This window comes from Aquarana catesbeiana, linkage group LG05 (genome assembly GCF_042186555.1).
Source record: "Aquarana catesbeiana isolate 2022-GZ linkage group LG05, ASM4218655v1, whole genome shotgun sequence".
Lineage (NCBI taxonomy): Eukaryota > Metazoa > Chordata > Amphibia > Anura > Ranidae > Aquarana > Aquarana catesbeiana.
In genome coordinates, this window is record NC_133328.1 from 453,198,846 (window position 1) to 453,222,814 (window position 23,969).

At 42.3% G+C, this 23,969-nt stretch overlaps 1 protein-coding gene across 1 annotated transcript in view; it reads right to left on the reverse strand.

Annotated features, from left to right (window-relative positions):
* CEP192 (centrosomal protein 192) overlaps positions 1-23,969 on the reverse strand; it is a 417,077-nt gene that overhangs the window by 54,683 nt on the left and 338,425 nt on the right. The window contains 2 exon segments of the mRNA XM_073632810.1: positions 8,869-8,978; positions 14,011-14,123. Of these exon segments, the coding sequence (XP_073488911.1) occupies positions 8,869-8,978; positions 14,011-14,123 (223 nt within the window).

Sequence of the window (23,969 nt, forward strand, 5' to 3'; positions counted from 1 at the left end):
ATTGGAATCTGATTGATTGCTTCTGTGAACAGGTGTCTTAAGAGAGTGCTCCTTTAAGAGAGTGCTCCCAATCTCAGCTTGCTACCTGCATAGAAGGCACCTGGGTGTCAGAAATCTTGCTAATTGATAGGGGATCAAATACATAATTCACTCATTAAAATGGAAATCAATTTATAACTTTATTGAAATGTGTTTTTCTGGATATTTGTGTTATTGGGTCTCTCACTGTTAAAAAACAAAAAAAACTACCATTAAAATTATAGACCGATTATTTCTTTGTCAGTGGGCAAACGTACAAAATCAGCTGGGGATCAAAGACTTTTTCCCCTCGCTGTAGCCTTTTAGCAGCGTTTAGTGGCAGGAGCTTTAATAAAAAGCCACTGCCAGTGCATCCAGGAGCAGCAGAGTTTGGGCAGCAAAAACGCCTAACGCTGCTAAAAGCTGATAGCAGCTGCTAAAAGTGCCTAAAAGCTACTGTTTGAGTATTAATTTCAGTGGCCAGAATTATTTATGCTGCCCAATGATATGAATTAACGCATAGAGCTTGGGGCCTAAAATTTTGATATGGCTTTCACAATTTAACACGCATTTCATAGCCTGTGCTATTATATTAGAGATATGTAAATTCGACAATAGAAGCAGCTCTGTATTTCACTGCACTTACTACTTAAAGTAGAGGGCAAGTTTTTATAGTCTCCTAAAACCAAAGCACCACTAAGATTATTAGTGCTATTCAGCCACCCATGATTTATTTTAAAAAACGTTGGTAAACACCTTTATTTTCATATTATAAATCAAGGTAGGTGACTGCACATTCCTCTCTCTTCTTCCTGTCAAATTAAAGGGTAGGATCTTATTACGCTGAGGATTGTGAGGAGTGGTGGAGAAGTTAGTGCTGGCTGATGATGCCTTTGTTTACAATAGATAAGGTGACAGGTCACCGCATAGCTGAATGGTGAGAAAAGGATCAGAAGACTGATATCGCTGCAAATTTAGAAGCTGTAAGGCTGGGTACAAACAGGTCAAAAAGGGTCGGCTCGGCAGGAACTGAATTTTGGCCTGTGTGGACAGCTTACCATCCAATCAGCGTCAATGACTGAGCACTGATCAAGGTGTTCTGTCAGTATACAATAGCTCAGTGGGGGAGATCGCTGTACTAACATTGTTTGTTTTAGTATGGCGATCTGCAAGTTTTTTTTTTTAAACAGCCCACTGGGTTGAAGAAAAAAAACAAAAACCTTCTAGTGCGTAACCTGCTTAACATGGCATTGCTTGCCCAATGCAGAAAGTGAAGCCACAGCAGCACTGGCAGGAAAAATAGCTACAAACTTAGCAGTGGTGCCCATTCAGTTCAATAGGCAGGAGCGGTTTAAGAGCGGTGTATACACCGCTCCTTCACCACTCCAAAGATGCTGCTTGCAGGACTTTTTTTAGCGTCCTGCCAGCGCACCGCTCCAGTGTAAAAGCCCTTGGGCTTTCACACTGGAGAGATTTACAGGCGCTATGCAGGCACTATTTTTAGCACTGTAGCGCCTGTAAAGCATCTCAGTGTGAAAGGGGTCTTAGGGATTACAAATAGGATGTTTACAAGCATGAGAAAGAAAGGATTAAAGTATAACTAAAGTCATAACTTTTATTTTTTGGTTGTGGAGAAGGATTAGAACCCCTGTCTGGTTTTTACTGGTGTCCGTGAACCCATTGAGAAGAATATCCTTCTCAGTATCTGTCCTGTATACCATTTTAGAATGTGAAAGTGAAAGAAAATGCCAAATTTTGTGGTGTCTCCAGAACCGGAAGAAAAGAAAACTTTCAACTCTATTGACAACCAGGGATTTCCCTTGCTTTGGGTGAATCACTTCTCACTTATGGTTTTGGCTATAGGACAGAAAGTAAAGTGAAATCTCCCCAATGGGACAAAGATGACCAAAAAAAACAAAAATGACAGTGCTTATAAACCTTCAGTACTCCAAAAGTCAAAAAATGGAAACATGGGAAATTTGACTTGCCTATAATTTCCATATCTTGGGGTACAGTACAGGATCTGTAGTCAAACTATGGGTGATATGCGACGTGCAAAAAGTTTGCTAGGAACAACCCGTCTATGCTCCCTTATACAGTGGGGAAAATTTGATGCCCTGCAGATTTTGTATGTTTGCCCACTTACAAAGAAATGAAGGGTCTAATTTTATTCATAGGTGTGTATATTAAATGATAGAAACCAAAAATCCAGAGAAAACACGACACAAACTTTATAAATTGAGTTGCAGTTCAGTGAGCAAAATAAGTATTTGATCACAAAGCAAAACATTCGTACTTGGTGGAGAAACCCTTGTTGGAACGCACAGAGCTAAGACGTTTCTGGTAGTTGGTTACCAGGTTTGCACACATCTCAGGAGGGATTTTGGTCCACTCTTCTTTACAGCTCTTCTCTAAATCCTTAAGGTTTCTTGTAGGGCCAAAACAACTAATAGATTAATTGACAACTAATCGATTATGAAAATAGTAATCCATTAATTTCATAATCGATTAATAGGCCAGTAACATAATGAGGTTAAAAAAAATAAAATGAGCCCTTTAGAGTACAAAAAGAGCAAATAATCGCTACTGTAAATATTACTTTCACTGTTGCACGGTAAAAAAACAAAAAAAAAAAACCCTTTACAGTAGCGATTATTTGCTCTTTTTGTACTACAAAGGGCTATTTTTTTTTTAAACCCCAATATGTTACTAAACATCTTAGGCCTGGTTCACACGTATGTGTTTTTTTGTGCTTTTTGCAGAAACGCACTACAGTTGATGTAACGTTCACATCTATGCTTTTTTCAGCTGCTGCGTATTTGGAGAGGGTCAAGGACTTTTTTCAACACAAAATGGTGCTTTTTTGGTTCAATATACTTCAATGGAGAAGCTGCAGAAAAGCAGGTAATGTGTTTTTGCAGCAATTTGTGTGTTTTTTTTTTTTAATCTGCCCAACAACAAATTGGCCAAAAAAAAAAAAAGGCACAAAAAAATGCAAAAACGCAAATCGCAGCAAAATCACGTGCGCAAAAAATCTAAATGTACAGCAAAAAGCACTGCAGAAACAGATCAAAAGCAAACTGCATAGGTGTGTACTGAGCCTTATGCTGGCCACACGGATCAATTTTCAGATGAGAATATTCATACGAAAAATCTTTGTACATTCACTAAATAAAAGAATGTTGTTTTGTTTGGAGTTGAATAAACTTTATATTTGAAAAAAAAAAGAATGTTGTTTGAAATTTTCACTTGCTTTTAACATTCTGTTTTAAAACGAATGGAATTTCTGAACGAAAACCACATACACTGTCGGAAAATCCACTAACGATTAGAAAATCGAACAAACATTCTTAAAAATTTTTTTTTTTTGAAGGAAGACATTGTTTTTGTATGGCCAGCATATAATATATTACAGTTCTGTTTGAAAATCTGCAAAACAGTCTAACTTTTTTTTCTCTTAAATTTGATCCGAGTCTGACGATATTTATAGATTCAACCTCTAATAGTATATACAGTATACTGCATCTTCTCTGTCCGTTATTCTCAGAGTGGATTAAAGATTTTACTCCCTAACCATATAGTTGGTTATTTATATTTAACACCGCATAGGGATAATTAAGAATAAACTGCCTTTTTTTAATTTTACATATTAACTAAAATTATACACCACATTTTTTTAAGGTTATTAACCAATTAATCGAAACAATAATCGGCCAACTAATCGATTATGAAAATAATAGTTGCAGCCCTAGTTTCTTGGCTGTAATTGTCTATAGGATCAAGGTCTGGACACTGTCTAGGCCACTCCATGAACTTATTGTGCTTCTTCTTAAACCACGCCTTTTTTGGCTTGGCGGTATGTTTTGGGACCTTGCAGGCAATGCAGCATTTCAATCCATGGCAGCGTACTGTGTTACCAATATTTTGTTTGGGGACTGTGGTTTCAACTGCCTTAAGATCATTCACAAGCTCCTCCTGTGTAGTTCTGGACTTATCCCTCACTTTTCTCATGATCATCCTTTCCTCATGAGGCAAAATTTTGCATGGAGCTCCAGACCGAGTTCGACTGATGGCATCACAGATCCCACCACACAATTCACAATCCACCTCTCTCTCCTCTCCCTTTTATCTTGTTACTTGCTAGTATCCTTATGCTATCCTAGGTTTTCCACCATCTCCATGTCCCTACCATCCTTGACTCAGGTCTTTTCATGTATACATATCTTTATGCCAATACTCATTTGATTTTACTTTACTACTTTAGATGCCTAACATACTCATGTCTATAGCCTATACTCTTTATGGACTAACAAGGTTTCTAGGGATACATCATTACACCACTATTGCACAACCACAGTTCACCGCTCTCTCCTCTCTTTTCTATCTTGTCACCTGTTAGTATCCCTCTGCTATCCTATGTTTCTTATCTCCATGTCCCTACCATCTTTGGGCCCAGGCCTTTCATTCATGCATACATATATTTAAGCCAATACTTATTGATTCTACTTTAGAAGCCTGCCAAACATACTTATGTTAACAGCCTATACTCTTTATGGACTAACGAGGTCTCTTGGGATACATCACTATACCCATGCCTGATCTCCGTTTGGCCCCTGGCGGGGTCCCATCTGGCTCCGCCCCCTCAGCTCCCTAGTGAGGCACCTGCTGCTGCCGTCTAGGAGCTGCACACTTGTTAGCCATGGTCAAACTCAGTGGTGAGTATGGGGACCCATAACCCCTCCTACCCTGTGCCTTTATAATCAATACCGTGCCATATTGTCAAATATATACTTTTTTCATCCTAGGTACATTGTTACACACATCCACCCCTGAAGAGCGAGCTGGATCTTGCGAAACTAGTCGGGTAGTATGATGCTAGTGTACTATGACTGCCATTACATCTATGTACCAATATCTCTCATTTATGTATCTTTTTTAAATTGGCAACTGTTGGTGTTATCTATGCATGTAAACAATTTTACTTGAATAAACCTTATACTGTATTTACTAATGTTATGTTTACTGGCAGAAACGGTACCCACTTCATTTAAAGTCCTGGGGCGAATCCTTCATTTTATTATGTTACAGGAATGGAAGTGTGTTACTGGGGACACCAGACCTTTCCCCTTTCTTTATAATCTACAAACTGAGGTCTATAGGCATAGACCATAGAGTTTTTTCATGGATAGAAAACTTGTTACAGGGGCGTGTCTAAAGGGTGGTGATAAATAACGCACACTCAGACTGGTCTGGAGTGGTAAGTGGGGTACCCCAAGACTTCGTCCTGGGACCAATTCTGTTTAATTTATTCATAAATGATATAGAGGTTGGTATCGATAGCTCAATCTCAGTTTTTGCAGACAACACAAAAATAAGCAGGGCAATAACTTCACATAAGACAGACTTTTACAGAAAGACCTGAATAAAATAATGGAGTGGACAACTAAATGGCAAATGAGGTTTATTGTTGAAAAATGTAAAGTGATGGACTTTGGGGTTAAGAATATAAATGAAAACTATTCACTAGGGGAGAACCTCTGGGGGAAGCAAAGATGAAGAAAGATCTGGGGGGTCTTGGTAGAAGACAGACTGAGCAATAGCAGGCAATGTGAAAAGCTGCAGCAAGCAAAGCCAGCAGACTATTAGCTGGTGTAAAAAAGGGAATTTATTCCAGATATAAAATGATTATCCTGCCACTTTATTATTTTATGGTCCGGCTACATCTGGAGTATTCTGTCCAGTTCTGGTCACCAATCCTCAGGAGGGACATGGTGGAGCTGGAGAGAGTCCAGAGAAGGGCAACTAAATTGGTAGGCGGATTGGAGGACCTCATTTACGAGCAACGACTACAAGCACTGAATTTGTTTGCCCTGGAGAGGAGATGCTTCAGGGGAAATATGATAGACAGTATACAAATACCTCAATAGTGATCCCAGTATAGGAAGGAAAATTTCAGTCTCAGGGAGGGTAAGAAGACACGGGGCCAAACAATGAGATTGGAGGAGACGCGGTTTAACCTTAAGCTGCATAGGGGTTTCTTCACTGTCAGGGCAATAAGGATATGGAACCCTCTTCCACAATTGGTGGTGTCAGCGGAGAGCATTGATATTTTTTAAGACTCTTGGACGCGCATCTTAGTGAACACAAGATACAGGGATATGGGAAATGATTATCAACAGTGACACACACATGCGCTCGAACACACAAACAGGTTGAACTGGAAGGACGATTATCTTTATTCAACCTTACCTACTATGAAACTATTATAGCAGCGCAGTGTATTTGTATCAAACCTACTTACTGCATGTGCATAGCTTCCACTTGTTTTAACTGCAAGAGCTGTATGTTTCCCTTTTAAGTTAACACTTTCCCACTGGGTTTATTCACATTGATTACGGGCGTAATCAATTGAAAACACATTTGAATTAAAGTGCTGGTGGCAAAGGCAGAAGGTTTTTTATTCTATGCATCAAGTTAAAAACCCCTCTGTGTGTAACAGCCCTCCTAAACCCCCCTCTTACCTGAGCCCCCCCCCCCCCCGGTGCTTCTACCGGCTCACCCGTGTGATCAGTGAGCCAGAGAATGAATCGGCCAGCGGCCGTTTACCATAGAGAATACCGTGGACCAATTGGTGCCCGGCAGTCTCTATGACCTTTGGAGGCAGGGTGCGACGTTATGATGTCATGGACAGCCTCTGCAGATATAAACACTGCTATTTCCTTGGCTGGGAAGCCGAGATCTTATTTTTTTTTTCTTTTTTAAATTTCAGGCTTTCCAGCCTAGAGGCGAGATCTGGAGACTTTTAGACCTCAGATCTCGCTGTAAAGAGGACCTGTCATGCCCTATTCCTATTACAAGGGATGTTCCTTGTCATAGAATTAAAAGTGTTTTTTTTTTTTTAAAAAAGTAAAAAAAGGGAAAGTGTCGGGATTAAAAAAAAAATGTACATTTCATTTTTTTTTTTTTTTTTTAAGTGCCCCCGTCCCCGCATGCAGAAGCGAGCGCATACGTATGTCTCGCCCGCACATGTACACGGCGTTCAAACTACACTTGAGGTATCGCCATGAACGTTAGAGCAAGATCAATAATTCTAGCCCAAGACCTAATCTAACTCTAAACAGGTAACCTGTAAACATTTTTAAAGCTTCGCCTATGGAGATTTTTAGGTATTGAAGTTTGGCGCCATTCCACGAGTGTGCGCAATTTTAAAGCATGACATCCTGGGTATCTATTCACTCGGCATGACGTTTCACATTTTTTTTTTTAAATAAAGAAAAATCGGGCCAACTTGTTTTTTTTGGTTTTGTTTTTTATTCATAAAACAATTTTCCAAATAAACAGGGTTTTCCAAATAAAAAGTTGCAAACACCATCTTATTGCCTAGGGTCGCTGCTAAAAAAAAAATATATATAAAGTTTGGGGGTTCGGAGTAACTTTCTAGCAAAAAATTATGATTTTTACATGTAGGCGAGGAGTGCCAGAACAGGCCCGGTATGGAAGTGGTTAAGGATGCCGACTCCTTATCAAGATGAAATTTCATACATAAATATTACTACCTAGTTAACACATGCATTTTTTTTCATTTAGTGAATTGACTTTAAGACTGTTTTATTCTGTATTTACTTAGATTTTTTTGCATTAAATACTGCATAAAGGGATAGTGCATAATCCATGCAGCAGGTTTCCAAAGGGGACCAAAACTTGACCTGTCACAGTGAGCATACCCTAAAAGAGTCTTCAGGGTCTGGGTGCCATAGGAATGCCAAAGTCCTGGAAATGTATTGCACCCTGTGGCCACTACACTTGGTACACAACGTGCCAAACACAGGATCCAGTACCCTACGCAAACATTACAGGCTGGTCCCACTCATGCGGTCTGGGTACAATTCCCAAGACGTACACCAAGTGGAAACTGAGTGAGCTCAGAGGCAATAAGCAGTCGAATCTTGATAGAAGTATCAGTCGAATGTAAAGCAGAAAAAATAAAAGGACTTCGAATAGAAATTTCACCCAGAGGAAAAGACTGAGTCACCACTTTCTGCTCAGAGTGGGCTGAGAACCGAGTGATTAGCGGTCATGTGATCACTCAGTTCTCGGGCTTCGAGCCGACAGGGGACAGTTGCAGACCAATGCTGCAGCATGGAACTATGTATATCTGTTTCTTTAAATAACCCAAGCTTATCCTCAACTTATACTGTAAAAAAAAAGGTAGGTTTCTGGACTTACAAATACCTGTAATACCTCCAGTGCCACAGAGCCTCCCACCTAAAATATACTCAGTAGAATGTCTCTAGCTAATGCGAGTCACAGACTCCACTGGATTCAACCGAAAATCTATACTTTGTGACCAATTCAGCTTCATTTGTAAAGCTTAATGTGAACCTGACTGGGCTTAAAAAAGCAGCTTAAGCCCTGTTTCACATTGATGCGATTTGATATGTCAAATCGCATGCCAAATCGGCGGTAATTGCACCGTCCGAACCAGTGCGATGTTGCATTTGTGGCACCACACCGATTCCCAAAAGTAGTTTCTGTACTACTTTTGCAGATTTCGGGGTGCGATTTCCATTGACATCAGTGCACAAACCTGCAAGGGTGTCTCTGAAATCACCCCCGAAGTCGGGACTGACATGCGGGAATGAAATTGTGCGAGTTTAGCCGAACTTGCACGATTTCATGCCCGCAGTCAGTGTGAATCTAGGCTAAATAACAGGTTTGGGCGCCTTTTGCAATATAATTTCCAATCGAGGCTCTTGTCCAACCTAGTAAAATGACTGACGCATGATTGTAACATGTACAATACTTTATTGAAATACTACCTTGCAATTTTACAGATTAATTTTACTTTACCTTCACAGACCAGCTGTTCACCTGGAAACTCTTCATCAAATCTTGTATTTTTTAACTTTGAATAATCTGCAATGACTTTTTGGGCCACTTCTGGCTTGTATAGTACTGCCCTGAGAGAATTTAAAATATATTATATTACAAAAACAAACATGTATTCATTTATCATTCACAATTTCATAGTAACAGTTGCATACACAATATTCAAAAATTATTTGTGATTTTTTGGAAACATTTTCATTGACAAAGCTAATAGCACATGGTTATTAAGGCTGGGTTCACATATATGCAAATTGGATGTGGATTTCCCCACATCCAATTCGCATAACAGGCGAGTGTGAATGGCTCTCAATGGGGCTGGTTCACACAGGTCCGGGGCAGCTGTGGCCCGCATTGCAGAAGGGCCCTGTGCGTTCTTAGGTCCAGTTTAGGTGTGAATTCAGGCAAAAATTTGTACCTGAATCCCACCTGGACAGTTTAACAGACCTGCACCAGACCCCAAGCACAAACCCGCAGCTGCACATATGTGAACCCGGTCTTAAAATTTCATGAGCCAAGCATTGGGAAACCAATCCCCTTGTGTACAGTGATAGAGAAATTGTGAGACATCTAAGGGCTAGTGTTGATGGGCTTTTGTTTACATCAGATGGTTTTCCATTTTCCTGTGTGTGTATTGGAAAGCAAAATCATTCAAATCAAATTACCAAAGTAGGTTAGAAGGTCAAATGCACCCGTCAACGAATTCTGAATTAACCTAAAAGCATATCAAACTGATGGTGTATATACACACACACACAAGCCCAATGCCTCTTGACACGTACTCTACTGTCCACCCTATACATGGGACATGACCATTCCATCCCCTTCCTCTATCCATAAAAGCTTTACTATAGCATCCATCAATAAAAAGCGCTCTATGAATGGAGGTGGTGGGCCTTTCATTCATCCACTGGTACTCTATTTATAAGCGGATTTCAACAAAGACAGCTGGCACCAGTAAAAGACACTTAGGATCGTGTTAGCTTACAGATGTTCATTTGAACAAAGGGTAGTAGCATGCCTTAAGTTGGCCATAGATGGTTCAAATCTTGGCAGCTTTAGCAGGGACCGGCCAAGAATCTAGCCATCTATGGGCAGGCTGATTTTAACCAAGTCGATCCATTAACTGACTTGGGTACAAACAGCATGTTGGATTTTTACATGCGACAATTGCAGCAGCTATAGCCGTTAGCAAAAATCTCCATGTTCACCCAGCAGGCACGGCTCCCTGCGTCCCCCAACGGGGGAAACAAAATGGCTCCCGGGGAGGGATTCCCCCATCGTAATTGGCTGTATTGATGGGGGAATCAAGCACTTCTCTTTCCTGCAAGCCATGGTTGGAGGAAAGAAAATTGCATCATCTATGGCCTGCTATATGCATTTTATGTTAAGGAGCAGAAATAGACAACTCTTGCTCAAATTCCAGGATATGTTCTAAGAAACATACAAAACGCTTTGTGTATTCGATTTGAATGGGAATACAAACATTGGGGTTTCTAAAACTTGACTGCAAAAGTGTAAATGCACTTTAACCAGTATTTTTTTTAACTACTTGTCGACTGCCCGCCATCCGTTGACGGTGGCAGAATGGCACTTCTGCTCAAATCGACATAGCTGTACAGCGGGCGTTTTAAGGAGTATAGGGGGCATGCGTGCCGCCAGAGGAGCACGCGCGTGCCCATCGCGTCCCCAAGGAGCCCGTGCCCGGCAGCCGCGATGTCCACCGGGCACCCATGATCGCTTTTGACAGAGCAAGAACGGGGATTTGTGTGTGTAAAAACACAATATCCACGTCCTGACAGGGGAGACACCTGACACCTTTAATGTGACCTATAAACTGTAAAGCTCAGTTGAACAACAAACTGAAATCTTTTAGGTGGAGGGAAGTAAAAATAAAAAAATAAAAATATGGTTGCATAAGTGTGCACACCCTTAAACTTTGTTAACCACTTAAGGACCAGCCTCGTTTTGGAATTTAGGTGTTTACATGTTTAAAAGTTTTTTTGGCTAGAAAATTACTTAGAACCCCCAAACATTATATATTGTTTTTTTTCTAACACCATAGAGAATAAAATGGCGGCCATTGCAATACTTTTTTTCACACCGTATTTGCGCAGTGGTCTTACAAGCGCGCTTTTTTTTGGAAAAAATTCATTTTTTTGAATAAAAAAACAAAACAGTAAAGTTAGCCCAATTTTTTTTTATATTGTGAAAGATAATGTTACGCCGAGTGAATTGATACCCAACATGTCACGCTTCAAAATTGCGCCCGCTCGTGGAATGGCGTCAAACTTTTACCCTCAAAAATCTTCATAGGCGACATTTAGTCTAGGGCTAGAATTATTGCTCTCGCTCTAACGATTGCGGCGATACCTCACATGTGGTTTGACCAGCATTTTTATATGCGGCCACTACTCACGTATGCGTTCTCTTCTGTGCGCGAGCTTGTCGGGCCAGGGCTTTTTAAAAACATTTTTTACATTTTTCTTATTTATTTTACATGATTTTATTTATTTTTACATCGTTTAAAAAAAAAAAAAAAATTGTGTCACTTTTATTTCTATTACAAGGAATGTAAACATCCCTTGTAATAGAAAAAACCAATTTAAAAAAAATGACATGACAAAAAATGTGCCTTTAAGACGTATGGGCAGAAGTGACGTTTTGGACGTTGCTTCCGCCCAGCAGTGTCATGGAGACGAGTGGGCGCCATCTTCCCCTCACTCGTCTCCATGCACAGCTAGGCAATAGACACTATCACCTCCGCCGCTGCCAATGGCTTCGGTAAGCGGCGGAGGGCGCTGGATTGCGGCGGGAGGGGGCCCTCTCCCACCACCGATAAAAGGGATCTCGTGGAGAATCCACCGCAGAGATCACTTTTATCTTGTAGCTGACCACCGGCCAAAAACGGGGACCCAGGGTTATGGTAGCTATCCGTCCCCAAAAAAGGGACGTACATCAGCGTGCGGCGGTCGGCAAGTGGTTAAAGCAACCATTTTAAGCAACTATTTTATTACAATACTTAGTCTTTTTGAGTATGAGTCTATCAGCATGGCACATCTTGACTTGGCAATCTTTGCCCATTCTTCTTTGCACAGCCCTCTTGAGATCACCCCACAGATTTTCAATCGGATTTAGATCTAGGTTCTGGCTGGGCAGTTCCAAATCTTTAATCTTCTTCTGGTGAAGCCATTCCTTTGTTCATTTGGATGTATGCTTTGGGTCGTTGTCATGCTGAAATATGAAGTTACTCTTCATATTCAGCTTTCTAGCAGAAGCCTAAAGGTTTTGTGCCAATATTGGTATTTGGAACTGTTCAGAATTCCCTCTACCTCGACTAAGGCCCCTGTTCCAGCTGAAGAAAAACAGCCCCAAAGCATGATACTGCCACCACCATGCTTTACTGTGGGTATGGTGAACTTTTGGTGATGTGCAGAGTTGTTTTTGCACCAAACATATCTTTTGAAATCATGGCCAAAAAGTTCAACCTTGGTTTCAACAGACCATAACATTTTCCCACATGCTTTTGGGAGACTTCAGATGTGTTTTTGCAAAATTTAGCCAGGCTTGGATGTGTTTCTTCATAAGAAAAAGCTTCAGTCTTGCCATTCTACCCCATAGCCCAGACATATGAAGAAAAAACGGGAGATTGTTGTCACGTGTACCACACAGCCAGTACTTGCCAGATATTCCTGCAGCTCATTCAATGTTGCTGTAGGCCTCTTGGCAGCCCCCCTGACCAGTTTTCTTTGCGTCTATTCATCAATTTTGGAGGGATGTCCAGTTCTTGGTAATGTCACTGTTGTGCCATATTTTCTCCACTTGAGGACTGTCTTCACTGTGCTCCATGGTACATCTAATACCTTGGAAATTCTTTTGTACCCTTCTCCTAACCGATACCTTTTAACAATGAAAATGGATTAGACCCCCAAGGGGTCAGACTATTACAGCACTGGCAGATTAAAGTCAAAGAGGTAATAAGAAATGTAAAAATATACATTTTTATTACAAACTGTACATATACAAAACATCAAGTGAAAAATTATATATGACAACCATACATGAATGTTGGAAAGACTGGCTACAGACACGAAACGCGTTTTGGGACTCCTTCAGAGGTGTCATCAATATAGAATACATACAACTTTCAGTAGAACCACTGTATAGTGCAGAAAATCACTGCACCAACATAGTCCAAACTGAAGATAGTCCTGAGTCAGTAGTTCGGTAGGGAAGCCAGGTGGTCAGTATTTCCAAGCTCAAAAAACAAGTCCACACCTGTATGAGCTTCAGAGAGAGAGAGACATGTCTGGCCGATCAGAAAACCCTGTGTTCTGCACTATACAGTGGTCCCACTGAAAGTTGTATGCATTGTATAGTGAAGAAACCTCTGAAGGAGTCCTAAAACGCGCTACGTATCCGTATCCAATCTTTCCAACATTCATGTATGGTTGTCATATATAATTTTTCACTTGATGTTTTGTATATGTACAGTTTATAATAAAATTTGATATTTTTACAATTCTTATTACCTCTGACTTTAATCTACCAGTGCCGTAATAGTCCCACCCTTAAGGGATTTCTCCATTTCCATTTATCAGGGATGATGGCACTCCTCCTTTGCAGCCATATTCCATATTTTCTTTTAACAATGAGACCCTCTGATGCTTTGGAAGCTCTCTGTGGACCATGACTTTTGCTGTAGAATGCAACAAAGAAAATGTCAGGAAACACCTACTAGAACAGATGAACTTTATTTGGGGTTACTCAGAGGCACTTTAAATGATGGCAGGTGTGTACTGACTCCTATTTAACATGAGTTTGAAGGTGATTGTTTAATTCTGAACACAGCTACATCCCCAGTTATAAGAGGGTGTGCACACTTATGCAACCACATAATTTTATTTTTACCATCTACAGCTGTCTGCTCACAGAGCTCTGAAAACCGAGTGATCGGCAGTCTTCAATCGCTCGGTTCTCAGTGTGGAGACGCAGGGGGACCAATGCTGCATCCACCTAGGTAAGTATGATTGGGGGGGGGGGGGGGGGGGAGTTACTTTACTTCTCTTTTAATGTCCTCCAAGTAATTAGCTGAACTAAACATACCTGCGAAACTGCTGTCGTGACACCTCATCACCATAGAAAAAACACACTGTACATAATTTGTTCAACTGATGACACGCCTCTTGATTTCTTGCATTGTAGGATATTGTAACTATCTATTTAAAAGGAAATACAGGATAAAACACAAAGTGATAATAGAAAAAAATCCAACAGACCAGCAGCTTCATCTGAATCATTTTATAAAGCTACAAAACACCTTTTCTCACCCAGATGTTTCACTTTTATTCTTTGAGCAATCTATAAAAGCTGTTATCAGCATTCTCCCCAACTTTTATTCGGTCTCAAATTTTGCCTTGTCTTGTTTTTCTCGACTATGTTTAAGAACGTCTAGGAAAGGATTTTTTTTATTTACAGATATTATTCCTCCATGTTTAGCAAAAATTTTAATTTTACTTAATAGAATAAAGTCTTCCCAAAACACTATGGGCTAGCTAAAAAGACAACAAAGGGAAGCTTTCTTTGCAGATACCTTTGGTTAAAATCTTATACTGAACCCTGTGATAAGAGGATGAGTCACTGCTGTGTGGACTCATTCCAGCTCAAACAATGAACCTTTTTCAGCAGACCTGAAAATGATGCTTATATTGTAAGGCTTCATGTACACGGGATGTTGTTCAACTTCTCCTGAATGACTTAACTCGACAGCTAGAAAACGATATCTAAAAACGGCCGTTTAGCCGCGTTTACATGACACGTTTGCGTCTAGATGCGCTGTTAAAATGAAAAAAGTCTGTAAACGAAAAGCTGCTAAAAGAGGGTTACCGTGTTTAGCAGCGTTCACAAGCTGCTACAGGCATTTGGTGTTTCAAATGCCTCTAAACATCTGTCTGAACCCCTTTTTTTGCATTCCAAAAAAAAGTTTTTTACTCAATTGCCTAGAAACAACTATAAACGGCCCTGTGTACATGTACTGATAAGATAACAGAGGAGAGTTCAGGGGCAGCTGAAAAAAAAATGCCCAACTGCTCCTAAATGTCCGTTTACCAGCAGCAGTGTAAACGAGGCCTAAAATGGAAATACCTCCCCGCACCTTTAGGCTGGAAAGAATATTATGTATAGTAAATATCAATAGAGGTTTCATATTTAACTAGACAAAACTATTTTTATACACACCACAAAAACCTTTTCTTTGAGTTCATTAAAGGACACAGCTTCACTTCTTCAGTTAGTTTGATGCCATCAGCTTCAGGAGCAGAACGCTAGGTGCCAACAAACTAAAAACAGCTAAGAGGCGGTCCTCTGGTCCTATAATAAATTATATTTGAAAAAAAAAAAAAAAGTCCAGTTTTTAATATCACCAATTGAATTTCTTCATGGATGGGATGTTCCACAGCAATGCCAGAAAGACAGAATAAAGAGGTGGGCCCACAACAAAATCAGCAACAGGCCCCTGATGGAACTTATACCACCGGTCTTTATGGACAAAGCTGGCATGAGCTAAACAGCTACGTCAACCTCGGTACACATGTGAACTGACGACAAAGTAGCCACCTTACAAAACTGAACAAACAGAAGTAGAGTGATGAAAAGCCCAGAACATGCTAAGTGCCCTGGAAGAATGGACAGCAATTGTAAATGGAGCCTTGAGCCTGTAAGAGTGAAGGCCTGGATAACCATTCTACAAATTCATCTAGAAATGGTGGAAGTCGAGGCAGCCTGACCTTGTCTAGGACACTCTGGAATGAACAGAGCATCAGACTTCCAAATAGATGCTGTGGCTGAGAGAGAAACTAACAGCCCTGACCACATCCAGGCAATGGAGAGCCGCTTCTCTTGCATGAGATGGATGTAAACACAAGGAAGGCAAGACTATATCCTTGTTAAGGTGAAAAGCTGACACAGCTTTTGGTAGAAAGGACAGCCTAGGATGAAGAGCCACCTTGTCCTTAGGCAACACCAAAAAGTGCTGCTTACAAGAAAGAGCCGTAAACTTGGACATTCAACGGGCATTAGGGACAGCCACAAAGAAAGCCACATTATGAGGCAAGGTTGAGAGGGGAATATCTCAAATATTTTCAAAAGGATGATTCTCTGCAAGGCTGACAAAACAAGATTTAGGTCCAAAGGTGGTAGAGGGGGCCTAGAAGGTGTATAAAGGCCAAGGAATGCTGAGAAAGAAAGACCAAGGCAGAGACCTGTGATCCACACACTTTTAAAAACAAAAAGCCAGAATACAGGCAAAAAGTGAAGTAGGTTTTCCAGGTGAGATAAAAGATGGATTGAGAAGTAGACTTCTGAGCCCCAAGCATAGAGGAAATAGCAGCAGGGGACAGAATCTTGTCCTTCAGCATCTAGCTCTCAACAGCCAAGCTGTCAAAGCCAGTGACCATAAAGCAGGGTGGCTCACTGGACCCTGAGAGAGAAGTTGAGGGAGAATCGAGAGACACCATGGCACACCTGTGACCAGCCGAATGAGATTCATTAACCAAGCCATCTGGAGCCACCATAATGAATGAGATGCCCTCTCGCTCTATCAATTTAAACAACCAGGGAAAGAGCTTTAAAAAAGGTGTGAATGCATAAATCAGGGATTACCCATGCCAAGGAGCCAACAGGGCATCCAGCCACACAGACCTAGGAACCTTCCGATTGCAAATAATTTTGCCTGAAGGAGAACGCATGCTCCGAACACGCGCTCCTCCCCACTCCCTCATTATCCGGAAGTGATGTGTCCAGCCGCCCCTGAGCAGATTCCAAGAACCAGGAAGCGCTGGGAGCCACCAGCGCAGCCGGGAACATCAGCTGCCTCTCAATATGCGAGCCTACCGCCTTCCTCCAGAAGTGGACGAACCTCCTACCTCTCACAACTTTCTACATGCGCTGTGATCTCTACGATCTTGTGAGTTTAAAATGGTCTGTCTTATATTAAAATGTTTCAACAATGCTGCATTTAGATGGCGCTGCTCTCTTATGTTTTCCAGGGTAATCCAAGCCTTCTGTAACAGTGCAGAATGAGGAAGTGAAAATTCTTACCCGATGTAAGAATTCTAAAGAATATAGCAAGATGAAGAGAGCAAATATACATGTAAAACTTATGTAGGGAGATTTGTTTCATCCCTGTGCATCATCTGAGGCTGTTCACTTCACTAGGTATATGAGGGTTTACATCCACTTTAATTTTAAGAAATTGCAGATATGATACAAGAGATGGTTAGAGACTGCAGATTGCATTTGCGAATAATGGGCAACAATAATCTCATATTAATTTAAATTGAGAATTAAAAAGTCGAATACAATTATATATAAAAATTATAAATATTTTCTTTTTTTAAAAACTGTCATTTTCGGTTTTCTGCTAAGTGCATCCTGCATTTTCAGTACCAAAATTTCCATTCGGTGCACCCCTATATGACACTTTGATCCAATAGTTCCTGAACCGCCGAACACAGGTCAGCTAGATGCTCTGAAAAAAGACGGACATTGGGAGGTGACAAGAGGGCAGCAAGGACTGAAATTCTATCTTGTAGCCAGAAGAAATTACCTCCAAAAAACAATCTGCCCAAAATGTGAGTGAGCCAGCAATCCACAACAAGAGACGTCCTCCCCACTTTGAGGTGGGGGTACAACTTCATGCAAAAATGGGCTTCTCAGCAGGATTGGGGGCTGTTGGCTGGGAGACACGGAACCACTGTTCCCCTATACTGGGGATGGCAGGTGCTCATTGGTGATGCTGGAGGGGTGGGGGTTGGCCACCTGGATCTGCGACACATGGCTTTTCACAAAAGGACCACAGTTGATTGAAGAAAAAAAACAACTGGAACCCAAAAACTCAAAAAAAAAAAAAAAAAAAAAAAAAAAAGACTGAGCTAGAATGCTTCATGTCTGACTCCAAAGATCCAAGACAATAACTGAATCCTGTAAGGCAGATGGGGGGTTTGACCACAACTAGGGGGCCTCCCATTAGGCATGCTTTTAGTTTAAGTTGCACCTAGTGTCCTGCTCCTTGGCGGGATCAAACCATTCATGTGAAGCTATGTCCTTCGATAAAGTTTTATTTTTTCATTCCTGATCATAAGAAAAAAAAAAATAAAAAAAAAAACAAGTTAGACTTACCGGTAACTTGTTTTCCAGAAGTCTTTCAGGACAGCACCTGAGAGATAGCGACTCCACCCACCGGAAAAAGGAAACACCTTCTTCCTCCAAACTTTAAAGGGAGGCGTCTCCCTACCATACCTCAGTTGTAATAGAGAAGACTTCCGGCCCCGGCTGGAACACATAAACACATACATTAGTCACAGCATAGTATATACAATACAATAGGGCGGGATGTTGCTGTCCTGAAAGACTTCGGGAAAACAAGTTACCGGTAAGTCTAACTTGGTTTTTCCCAAGGCGTCTTTCAGGACAGCACCTGAGAGGATAACAGAGACTTACCCCCTTAGGGCGGGACAACAGCTTGCAGGACCTTTCTGCCAAACGCCTGATCATTGGCAGATGCGAGGTCCAGCCTGTAATGTTTCACGAATGTGTGAAAACTCGACCATGTTGCAGTCTTGCAAATTTGTTCAGGGGTGGCACCAGCTCTCTCTGCCCAAGTGGCCGCTAATGCTCTTGTTAAGTGTGCAGAAATTCCTGCTGGAGGAGACACACCTGCATGCGAAAAAGCCTCTGAAATGGCTAGTTTCAGCCACCTTGCTAAAGAAATTTTAGAAGCCTGGCAACCTTTCCTGTTGCCCGAAAATAGCACGAACAGTGAATCAGAACGTCTAAAGAGCTTTGTCCTTTCCAAGTAACATAACAAAACTCTTCTAACATCCAACATGTGAAAACAAGTCTCCTTCTCCCCTGCTGGGTTGGGGCAGAAGGTCGGAAGTACAATGTCTTGAACACGATTCTGCACCAAGGCTACCTTTGGTAAGAATTTCTGATCTGTTCTAAGTATAACCCTGTCTGGGAAGATAGACAAATAGGGTTCCTTAACTGATAAAGCATTAAGCTCACTGATCCTGCGTGCAGAGACCATGGCAATCAGAAACACAGACTTAAAAGTGAGATATCTGAGTGGCGCTTCTTCCCAGGGTTCAAAGGGACTCTTTGTTAGAGACTGAAGGACTATCGACAGATCCCATTTGGGAAACAACTTAAGTGGTGCTGGTCTGGATCTCGTAAGGGATCTGAAAAATCTGGTTACCAATGGTGGATCTGAGGCCACAGATCTTTCTAGGAACACTGCTAGCGCAGCAACCTGCACCTTCAAGGTACTAACTGCTAGTCCCTTGTCAGCACCAACTTGTAAAAATTCCAGGATGGTAACAAGACTCCCTGGGTCCTGGGCAGATGAATTACACCATGTATTATAAACCTTCCAGACCTTGGAATAGATATTCCTAGTCACCCTTTTCCTACTTGATAATAGTGTTGAGATTAATCGGTTGGAAAAACCTTTGCTTCTTAAAAGCTGCTCTTCAGATACCAGGCTGTGAGCGCCAAAGTGGCTACCTCTGGGTGATTTACTGGACCCTGAAATAGTAAATCATGCCTGAGGGGCAGATGCCAATAAGACCTGACCGTCATTCTCAGAACGGTTGAAAACCAGGCCCTTCTTGGCCAAAAGGGCATGATTAGGATAACTGGTACCATTTCCCTTTGAATTTTCCTTAATACTAAGGGAATTAACTGGAAAGGGGGGAAAGCGTAGCAAAGATGGAATCTCCATGGATGTTTAATGGTTTTAAATTGAGAATTAATCGAAATCTTCCTGTTGGTTTTTTTACCAGGAAGACATGCGAATAGAAGCCCTCGTGCCGTTCTTCTGGTGGCACTGGGATTACTACGCCCTGTTGCATCAGTTCCTCCAGAGAGGACTTCATGGCCAGGGCCCTTATTGGATCTCGAGGAGCATTCGTCATCAGAAACCTTCTTGGGGGGCTTCTGGAAAACTCGAGAGTATAACCCTGCGAGAGAGTGGTCAGAATAAACTGATTTGAAGTTATCCCTGACCACTGCGGAAGAAACTCTCGTAATCTTCCGCCGACCCACAGGGATGATTCATTGTGAGCTTTCGGCCTGTGAAGGAGGACGGAACAGAATTCCGCCTTTGCCCTTCGCCTTTTGCGTGGACCAATTTTTTCTCCTGCCCTGAAACTGTTCAGGGATCCCTTTAGATGGACTGCTGATAGAGACAGCAAATGTCCTTCTGCCCATCAGAGAATGCTCATGGCTAGTACTTGCAGCGATTTGCTCCTTGTACCTCCCTGCCTGTTTATATAAGCCACGGCCGTGGCATTGTCTGTTAGTATTTAAACATGCTGGGCCTGAAGCCCCTGAGCAAATGACTTCAGAGCCAAGTCGATCGCCTTGAGCTCTCTCCAGTTTGAGGATTTTGTCGCCTCTTTCCTGGACCAGTTTCCCTGAGTGAAACCCTTTCCTAGGTAGGCTCCCCAACCCCAGGAACTGGCATCGGTTGTCAGCCTTTTTCCGATTGGAAAGGCCCAGACTAACCCCTCCGATAGGATATCCTGCCTTTTCCACCACCATAGTGACCTCTTCACTTGGGTTGGAATTTTTACCTCTAATTCTAGGGATTCCAAATTGTGATCCCAAGATCTCAGAAGAAAGGCCTGCAGGTGTCTGAAGTGTAGTCTTGCCCACTGAACAGCTGGCATTGACGAAGTCAGAACACCCAGAGCTGACATGACCAATCTTACTGTCAGCTGCTGGTTGGTCTGCAAGAAAGACACTGTATCCTGGATTTTTTCTTTCTTCTCTGAAGGAAGAAAAATTCTTTGGCTTACCGAATTTATTATATACCCTAGAAACCGAATCTCCTGAGATGATTCCAGGGAAGATTTTTGGAGATTTAGGATCCAACCTAGAGACTCCAGATGGCTGCATGCTCTGCTTAAATTGCTCCTCAATTCCTCTCTTGAGGGGGCGAAAAATAGCAGATTGTCTAAGTAAGGAATTACTGCGATTCCTTGAAGACGCAGCGGAGCTAGGGCCTCTGCCATTACCTTGGTGAAAATTCGGGGTGCGGATGATAGCCCGAAGGGTAGGGCTCTGAATTGCAGATGCTGAATTCTGCCTTCCATCTTTACCGCCAACCTGAGAAACCTCTGGGACTGGGATGAGATTGGAATATGCAGGTATGCATCTTTTAGATCCACTGACGCCATGAAACAACCTGGAGTCAGAAGATTTCTGGCGGTGAAAATTGAGTCCATCTTGAACCTTCTGTATTTGATGGCTCTGTTTAATGGTCTTAAATTGAGAATTAATCGAAATCTTCCTGTTGGTTTTTTTACCAGGAAGACATGCGAATAGAAGCCCTCGTGCCGTTCTTCTGGTGGCACTGGGATTACTACGCCCTGTTGCATCAGTTCCTCCAGAGAGGACTTCATGGCCAGGGCCCTTATTGGATCTCGAGGAGCATTTGTCATCAGAAACCTTCTTAGGGGGCTTCTGGAAAACTCGAGAGTATAACCCTGCGAGAGAGTGGTCAGAATAAACTGATTTGAAGTTATCCCTGACCACTGCGGAAGAAACTCTCGTAATCTTCCGCCGACCCACAGGGATGATTCATTGTAAGCTTTCGGCCTGTGAAGGAGGACAGAACAGAATTCTGCCTTTGCCCTTCGCCTTTTGCGCGGACCAATTTTTTCTTCTGCCCTGAAACTTATTATCCTGCTGTTGCTGCTGAGTTTTTTGAGGTCGAAAAAGACGTTTTGGGGTCTGCTTTTACTTTTTGACCAGGAAGGACTTCTTCTTATCGGCAGTTCTGTCTAGGATATTATCTAGATCAGGGCCAAAAAAAGAAGGTCACCTGAAAAGGGAATACCACAAAGTTTACTCTTTGAAGCTTTATCACCTGGCCAGGTTTTTAGCCATAAAGTTCTTCTCGCAGCATTTGTTAAAGCTGCAGACCTAGCTGACATTTTGATAGCTTCAGCCGAAGCATCTGCAATATAAGCAACCGCAGAGATCAGGGTAGGAAAGGAATCTAAGATCTCCTGCTTGTGGGAATCTGCCACTATATGAGATCTAAGTTGGTTCCCCCAGTATTCCAGATTCCTGGCTATACAAGTTGTGGCCATTGCTGGCTTTAAATTGCTCATGATTGATTGCCATGATCTCTTGAGCAAAAGATCCATTCGTTTGTCCATCGGATCCCTCAGAACCCCCATGTCTTCAAAAGACAGGTCTGTGGCTCTTGAGACCTGCGAAAATGCCGCATCCAACCTGGGCACCTTATTCCACACCGCAGAAGGGTCCTCCTCAAAAGTGAAGCGCCTTTTGTGGGCTCTGGAAAAAAAGGGCTTTTTCTCTGGATCTTGCCATTCTTTAGTAATGGCGTCAGAAATGACCGGAAATGTTAGCCCCTTAGGCTCATTTAACCCTGCATACATGCGGTCATGAAGAGATAACTCCTTTTCCTCACTTGAGCCAAGTGTAACATGGATAGCCTTAAGGAGTCCGTCCATCTCCTCTAGGGAAAACTTGAATTTGGAAGGAGCCAACTCCGCCTCCTCACCCTCCTCCTCCGAAACTTTAACGGGTGGAGCAGGGGACTGCTCTTCCCTGATTGAGGGGTCTTCAGGTAAAGCTTCTACCATGGGGATAGAACCCTGGGAAGCCTCAGAAGTGGATGGCTGACTAGCAGCCGGATTGACTAAAGAGTCACGAAAAGTCTGAATCGTGGCGTATAGTTCTTTCTTTACAGAGGCAACCAGGTCATCACAAACCGAAGCCGATTCCTCCTTAACTAAAGAAGTGATGCATGTACTGCATAAGACTTTTTTCCAGTTTTCTCCCATTTTGGCTCCGCAAGAAGGACATCTCTTTTTTGGGTCAGAGCTTTTAGCCTGTGAGAGAAAAAACAAAAAAGGGAAAAAAACCAGGGGACCTTTTAGTGAGACCCAGTCTCAGCTACACAAGAATCACCTGCAGGTGCACTAAGAAGAAACCAGTCAGCCTCTAGTGCCCAGACAGGCCCCTTGCCACTAGGGGGTAGAGAAAAAAAGCGATAGACCAAACCCAGGAAAAGGAAGAAAGGCAGACTTAAACTGCTGCTCCTACCTGAGATTTACTGGTGCGTGTGCCTGTCCCCACCGCTGCAGATGCTGAGTCCTCCATCTCTGGTGTGCAGCTTTCCACCTGTGGCTTCATATGCCGCTTCCGGACTCCCATAGTGCATCTGCACCGGACCGCAAGCGGAAGTAGGCGCCAGTTCCTGCCCTCCCTCCTCCCCCCTTGCATCCACGCCGGAAATGACATTTTTGCTGACCCAGTGACCCGACTTGTCATTTCCGGCGCGACTGCCGGCCAAAAAACCGCACGGGCCACCGGATCTACGGCTCTCACCGAGCACCAGGGGGGAAGAGAAGCCCGATTGCTACCGCTGCAAAGGCTTGGGTAGGCCGGGAGGACAGCGGGTCTCCTGAAGGAGGAAAGAGAAGGAAGCCCCATCTCCCAGGAGCACCTGAGAGACCTAGACTCCCCTCCCAAAAGATGTTCCCTCCGGGCCGGGGGAAACACAAAAACTGAGGTATGGTAGGGAGGCGCCTCCCTTTAAAGTTTGGAGGAAGAAGGTGTTTCCTGTTTCCAGTGGGTGGAGTCGCTATCTCTCAGGTGCTGTCCTGAAAGACGCCTTGGGAAATACAAATTCCTTTTAAATCTACCGGAAATTGTCAAAACACAGTACATTCGCCTTTATCCGGCATATACATCCACTGGATCACAAATATTAGCAAATATTTACTCATTTAAAGCAAATAGATCATGACTATTTTTCTAATCCATCCAAACACTTTGATCACTAGTGACTACCTGTAAAATGATATGCTCATGAACAGATTGCTGTATAATTTTAGTGCCGATGCATACCATAGCTGACAATTCTCACCTCAAGACTATCACTCTATTTTCTTAAGCAGCTGTTCTAAAATAGTTTTCTACGACCCTAACAGAGATTCCTTATAGGGCACAGCTCAATATGTCCAGTA